This window comes from Seriola aureovittata, chromosome 17 (genome assembly GCF_021018895.1).
Source record: "Seriola aureovittata isolate HTS-2021-v1 ecotype China chromosome 17, ASM2101889v1, whole genome shotgun sequence".
Taxonomy (NCBI): domain Eukaryota; kingdom Metazoa; phylum Chordata; class Actinopteri; order Carangiformes; family Carangidae; genus Seriola; species Seriola aureovittata.
Genome location: NC_079380.1, coordinates 25,134,960 through 25,142,459, shown reverse-complemented (window position 1 = coordinate 25,142,459; position 7,500 = coordinate 25,134,960). Strand labels below are relative to the sequence as shown.

Genomic DNA, 7,500 nt, shown 5'->3' with positions numbered 1-7,500 from the left:
TGTGACCATATATCTTTACAGTATATGTTTATTTTGTTTATGCAATTTATTAAAACAACATACATATACAGATTCTATATGTTTATATATGTTTTTCTTATTAATTTATATATAATATACAGTATATATATATATATATATATACACATACATACTGACAGGCTTTGAGATGGACATATATTCATGTAACAATATAAGCTTCATATATAAACATACATGTTTCTAACAGGTTCCATATGTAATGTTTACATACATATGCTATATATACTCTGTTGCTCATAAAGTTGGAATAAAATATTTTTTACCTCTTTCCATGAAATGATTGTGACAATATGATTTATTTCATTTCACCTGGGTAAGTGAGACACATGATGTAATCATTGCACCTGGTCAAAGGTGAATACTGATGCATTTAAACAGGAATAAACAGAGATTGTGTCAGAAAACAAGATTATTCCAACTTTATGGGCGACGCCCACATGTATGTTCAGACATGACGAGGAGGTCGTGCACGTATATACATACATGTAGGTGTGATCTAAGACGTGTGTGAGTGTGTGTGTGTGTGAGTGTGTGTGTGTGTGTGTGTGTGTGTGTGTGTGAGTGTGTGTATGAATGTGTGTGTGTGTGTGTGTGTGAGTGTGTGTAGGAATGTGTGAGTGTGTGTGTGTGTGTGTGTGTGTGTGTGTGTGTGTGTGGTGTGAGTGTGTGTATGAGTGTGTGAGTGTGTGTGAGTGTGTGTGTGTGTGTGTGTGTGAGTGTGTGTATGAATGTGTGAGTGTGTGTGTGTGGTGTGTGTGAGTGTGTGTAGGAATGTGTGAGTGTGTGTGTGTGTGTGTGGAGTGTGTGTGTGTGAGTGTGTGTAGGAATGTGTGTGTGTGTGTGTGTGTGTGTGTGGTGTGTGTGTGGTGTGTGTGTGTGTGAGTGTGTGTATGAGTGTGTGAGTGTGTGTGAGTGTGTGTGTGTGTGTGTGTGAGTGTGTGTATGAATGTGTGAGTGTGTGTGTGTTGTGTGTGTGTGTGAGTGTGTGTAGGAATGTGTGAGTGTGTGTGTGTGTGTGTGAGTGTGTGTAGGAATGTGTGAGTGTGTGTGTGTGTGTGTGTGTGAGTGTGTGTAGGAATGTGTGAGTGTGTGTGTGTATGTGTGTGTGTGTGTGTGTGAGTGTGGTGTATGAATGTGTGCGTGTGTGTGTGTGTTTAGTCGGTTTGTCTCTTTCATGTGCAGTAAAACTAATTTATTATTTTCATTTCATTATAAATGTATAAATAGATTTTATTTGATAAGATATTAAATATGATTTGTTGTTCAGTTTCCTCTGAGGTCACAGCTGCTGCATCAACTCGTCTTTCTCATATTTATTCAATTATTAACGGTTGAAGGAGAAAAGACAAATTCACCAAAGCTCTCGACCTCAGATTGATTTTATTTTTAATAAACACAGATGATTCACTGAGGAAAGAAAATCAGTTTTTCATGTAAAATTCATGTAAAAGATTCTTTGAGCAAGATTCTGACTTTTCTTTTAAAAAGTAAAAGTATTTTATAGCAGAAGATCTTCGTTTGTCCAGAAACGGCTTCAAAACAAGAGAAGATGAAGCAGACGTTCAGTTTTATTTGTTCTGGAGAAACATGAAAAGATTCATCTGATGATGTTGATGATGTTGTTGATGATGATGATGATGATGATGATGATGATGATGGTGATGATGGTGACATCACTGTAACGTGTTTTGTGTGTTCAGGTGGAGGAGATCAGAGGCTGCATAGAAAAGCTGTCAGAGGATGTGGAGCAGGTCAAGAAGCAGCACAGCGCCATCCTGGCCGCACCCAACCCTGACGAAAGTAAGACTCTCACACACACACACACACACACACACACACACACACACACACACACACACACACACACACACACACACAACAACAGCTGATCTGTAGATGGGCTTCATCAGCTGTGATGAAGATGTGTCAGCTGTGATCACATGACTAAAGTGGTTTCACAGAGACGTCTAATCCAAATATGGTCAAAGAGGAGGGGCTTGTGTGGAGCTGAGACTTTGGTGCATGATGGTTTGTGACAAGCATACTCTCACCCACCTGTCACTCCAAGAGGCCACGCCCTCAATCCTCCATAACTGTAGTCCTTAATAAAATGTGAACAGGTGGGTTATATGAACAGGTGAGTTATATGAACAGGTGAGTTATATGAACAGGTGAGTTATATAAACAGGTGAGTTATATAAACAGGTGAGTTATATAAACAGGTGAGTTATATGAACAGGTGAGTTATATGAACAGGTGAGTTATATGAACAGGTGGGTTATATGAACAGGTGAGTTATATAAACAGGTGAGTTATATGAACAGGTGAGTTATATGAACAGGTGAGTTATATGAACAGGTGAGTTATATAAACAGGTGAGTTATATAAACAGGTGAGTTATATGAACAGGTGAGTTATATAAACAGGTGAGTTATATAAACAGGTGAGTTATATAAACAGGTGTCATGAAGGAGGAAATTATCTCTAGAGACCAGAACAGTTTTTGTACCAGGCTGTAAACATGTTTATTTCTGCTGTAAAGTTGGACAGTTTAACATGGGAGTCTATGGGGACTGACTCACTGTTGGAGCCAGACTCTAGTGGCCGTTAGAGGAACTGCAGCTGCTGGTTCTTTGGAGACGGTGGTCTCTGGTCCCAGACTTCAGAACCAGCCAGAGTCTCTCTGGGTTCAGCTCGCAGTAGTTTTCTAACAGAGCTGCGTTCACTCACAAACCAAACATTTCCTGCTGTGGCTCCTTCACATGAAAGTTTTTCTCTTTCAAAAATAAAATGCTAAGCTGTGGGGAGGAGGCAGATTCCTCATGGAGGGGATGATCTGGATGTGATCTGATGGATTTAGTCTCAGACACGTGTTAAATCGCCGCCTGGACAATAGGACGTTTAATGTGTTTATCACAGAGTCAGCAGATCTTCATTAGCGCTGCTTTTCTTCAGTAAATGAGCACTAATCGATTGGATATGGACACATTCCACACTCTGTGTTCAGTGGATTAGATTCTGCCGCTCACCTCCAGCTTCACCTTGGTGCTGCAGATGAACACTCGCTCTGTGCCAGCCAGGTGTGAGCGGTCCCGGCTGCTGCTGGTCCGCCCACCTGTATGAGCTCATCAGTCTGCACACTCGTGTCCGGCGTCTGGACTTACGTCACAGAACCGTGGCTCTGTATCGTGCTGACAGTTTCAAAAAGCAGATATGTCCAGAAACATGTCAAGAAAACAACCATCAACATTTTGTTCAATCCTCTTCTTTTCTCTGTGAGTTTGTGCTTAGCCTAGCTTAGCATAAAGACAAGAAGCAGTAGAAAACAGCTGACCTGACTCTGTCCAAAGTGCCAAAACACACCTGGAAACCCATATAAAGGAGCTACTTGCTATTACTACATAGCTAACGTTAGCATTAGCAGCTGTTTTCTTACCAATCTAGAAGAAACATTCAAACTTTATTCCTTTACTCACCAACATTTGTCTCCATCTACTGAAGTTAGCATGCTAACCAGCTAGCCCTGGCCCATCTTCACTTTCTGATAGCGCCTCACTGTAGCCTCCAGTCTGAAGACGTAGCAGCTCAGAGGACGTGTTGTAAAGACAAAGATGGCTGAAACAAGAAACCAGCTTCTTTAAAAGTCACTCAGTGACGGCGAGTGTTGACGTGAAGCCGAGACGTCTGAAGCTGTAGATGATGTAGATGATGCGGTACACGGTTGACGTGTGTGTGACAGACTGTAGACACAGAAACGAAGTGTTGAATATTGTGTCGGTGACCTTCAGTAACCTCAGAGTGAAGTCTAATCCTGTTAACTTCTCACTGATGAGCGCTGCAGCTCGCCGTTTGAGCCTCTGATGAGTCTGTTGGCAGACGTCCACCGAGCGCCGCCGCCGGTCACTTCATCGTCCTCCTGACACACGAGGAAGAAATAAAAGTGTGTCCTGTTTGAGAGAGCTGCACTGCGTTCACCCTGACCCCGACACACTGTGACTCAGCAGCAATGACTCAATGTCACTGCTGGAGCCTGCAGCCAAGTCTGTGCTGTCACAAACGCTGCACTGTAAAAAAAGTCTGGCTTCAAAACAGGTTTTTCATCAGATTCTGGAGCCACAGGGCCCTCGGGGGGCCCCCAGGGGCCCGGGGGCTCAGCTTGGCTCCAGTTTCACTGAAGGCCACGTTCAGCTCGTCGTCAACGAGACTCAGATGCTTCGCGTCACATTCAGTCATAACTCAGTCAGATCTAATCTGTTTATTCTCTGTGATGTGTATTATCTTCATCTCTGTCGTCACTCACACAGAATCATAATGATGCTGAGATCCACTGATCACAGATCAATAATCAGAGAATAAATACATACAGGCTGAAATACACCAGAGCTCGAGCTGTAGCTCACAGCCCAGCACAGCTTTATACAATACCTCAGTCCCACAAAGAATCATGGGAACTGTAGTTCAGAAATGTACATGACGACAGAATCTGTTGATGTTTATGTTAAACTATACGTTTTCATATCAGTATTTTTAATGATAGTAATAAACTTTATTTATAGTGCAGCTATATATATATATATGCAGCTCAGTGTTTTACTATACTGCACTGCCTGTTTCCTTGTGCGTAAATATTTCCTGACATTTCTAAATGAATCAACAAGTAAAAGTTTCCATCAAATATCAACAGCCCATGAGATATGTGATGAAAACGTGTCGGTGTTGAGACGAAGGTCCAGATCAAACCTTCTGTATGAGACTGTGAGCTGCCTGCTGGCGTCTGTACTGATCTAACTGAGCAGAGAGGAAACAGTGGATTCAATCTGCTGACTGATTTAAAATGAGGCCGATTGATCCAGAAACTAGTGGAGAGACTGTTGAAGGACGGGGAGGTTTGTGATGCAGCTCTGGTTTTCAAACAAAGTCAACTACACTGAAGTTTAGCTAAAGTGACCTTTAGTACAGCGACCTCTGCGAGCGCAGCAGCTGCAGTGTGGGATCAAATGAAGGTGGAAGTGATGATGCACGAGGAGGGAAGAGGGGGAAAACATCAGAGGAAAGGAATAATGATGATTGATCTCCTGCTCGTCCAGTTTGTTCTGCATGCAGATGTTTTCTGTTCTCGTGTTGCCTGATGATGATTTATTCTTTTCTTTTCCATCCTTCATGTTGCATTAGATTTTATTTCATACATACATACATATATATATGTATATATATATACTGTGTATATATATATACATATATATATACATATATATACTGTGTATATATATATACATATATATATACATATATATATATATGTATATATATATACACAGTATATATATATACATTTGTGTTACTTCAGATTCATTTTATTACCACGTATTAAATCTTATTATAACTTTATTATATCCCAGTAAATTTGTGTTACTTTTAATTAATTTGGTTTCCTCACATTAAATTTCTAAGTTTAAATGCGACGTCGCCTCGTATCAGATGTTATGTGGCGTCAGATCGCGTCGCCTTGTTCTGCATGTTGTATTTCTCTTGTTGCATGATGATGATTATTATTTCTTTTTTCTTTCCCATCCTTTACTCCCCCCCCCCCCCCCCCCGCATGCTGCCTGTGAAGTCTCTGCTCTAATGTTGAAGTGTTTAACCTGCATGAAGTGAAGTAAAGCTCAGACGAGACGATGAACCACTGACGACATGTGAGTGACGTCTCTCTGCTGCAGACGGGATCCTCACCTTCACCTCCCTGTATATATTCTATACATTAACACACCTTTACATTCCCTCACAGTAGATATATGAGTTCATATTAATGCATCTAATATTGAATATTACTCTGTTTCCATTGTGATGTGCTTCACACTGTATGTTATTGCTTCATTATTGGGATCAATCAGGTAATTAAATGTCATAATTAGCAGGTTCTTTATGGTCCGGCTTGTTTAATGAGATACGAGGCTAGATGAGTGAAGATGAAGATGAAGATGAACTGAAGTGAGAGTTACGAGATACTACGCCTCTCTCCTTCTTCTTCTCCTCCTCCTTCTGTGTCAGCTCGCTCTCAGCTGCCAGCACACCGTCATACAAAATGCATCCCAGTGTTTCTGCCTGAATAATGCATGATGGGAGTTGTAGTGAGAGGGGAGTACAGCTGTAGTTCTGCTCTCAAACCACAGCCATTCACAAAGACTCAGTGACTCCTCCTTTCTCCATCACTTCATTTCTCTCTGACGTCTCGAATCCAGAGTGAATGAGTGACGCTCAGTTACGAAGATGTTCAGCTGATCAAATCATAAACTCAACAGACGTGTCGTAAAAACGCTGCGAATTCTCAATTAAAATGTGGTTTGCCAAATTACAAGTCTGAGGAACAGAAGAGATATGTCCTGAGGTTTAACTGATGAAATCAGCGCCGTGGAAACGAGCGTGACACTGAATCATTTATCAAGACAGCAGCTGAACACGGACGACATGTTGTTACTCACCATTACATTTTATTACGTCGCCTTAAATGTGTTACCTCGCATTAAATCTTATTAAATCACAAAATGTTATTATATTGCATTAAATTACATTCTTTGCTTTAAATGTTGTTCCTTCACTTTAACGTTGGTGATTGTTTCAGGAAGTGTGAGCAGCACGTTTCCAGGAGGAGGGGGGGGAGCAGGAGGAGGGGGGGGGAGCAGGAGGAGGAGCAGGAGGAGGAGGAGGGGGGGCAGGAGGAGGAGGGGGGGGAGGAGCAGGAGGAGGAGGGGGGGGGAGCAGAAGGAGGAGGAGGGGGGGGGAGCAGGAGGAGGAGGAGCAGGGGGAGGAGGGGGGGGGCAGGAGGAGGAGGGGGGGAGCAGGAGGAGGAGGGGGGGGGGGAGCAGAAGGAGGTGGAGGAGGGGGAGGAGGAGGAGGAGGGGGGGGAGGAGCAGGAGGAGGAGGAGCAGGGGAGGAGGAGGAGGGGGGGAGCAGGTGGAGGAGGGGGAGGAGGGGGGAGGAGGAGGGGGGGGAGCAGAAGGGGGAGGAGGAGGGGGGGAGCAGGTGGAGGAGGGGGAGGAGGGGGGGAGGAGGAGGGGGGGGAGCAGAAGGAGGTGGAGGAGGGGGGGAGGAGCAGGAGGAGGAGCAGGAGGAGGAGGAGGAGGGGGGGAGCAGGAGGAGAGGAGGGGGGGAGCAGGAGGAGGAGGAGCAGGGGGAGGAGGGGGGGGGCAGGAGCAGGAGGAGGGGGGGAGCAGAAGGAGGGGGAGGAGGAGGAGGGGGGAGCAGAAGAGGTGGAGGAGGTGGAGGAGGGGGAGAAAGAGGAGGAGGAAAGGGGGAAGAGGAGGGGGGAGGAGCAGGAGGAGGAGGAGAGGAGGAGGGGGGAGGAGGGGGGGAGCAGGAGGAGGAGCAGGAGGAGGGGGGGAGCAGAAGGAGGTGGAGGAGGGTGAGGAGGAGGAGGAGGAGGGGGGGGAGAGCAGGAGGAGGAGGAGGGGGGGAGCAGGA

The 7,500-nt window shown here is 44.5% G+C and overlaps 1 protein-coding gene across 1 annotated transcript in view; it reads left to right on the top strand.

Moving 5' to 3' along the window:
• stx1b (syntaxin 1B) overlaps positions 1-7,500 on the top strand; it is a 57,451-nt gene that overhangs the window by 33,012 nt on the left and 16,939 nt on the right. The window contains exon 3 of the mRNA XM_056402365.1: positions 1,743-1,842. Within this exon, the coding sequence (XP_056258340.1) occupies positions 1,743-1,842 (100 nt within the window). The remainder of the gene's footprint in view (positions 1-1,742; positions 1,843-7,500) is intronic.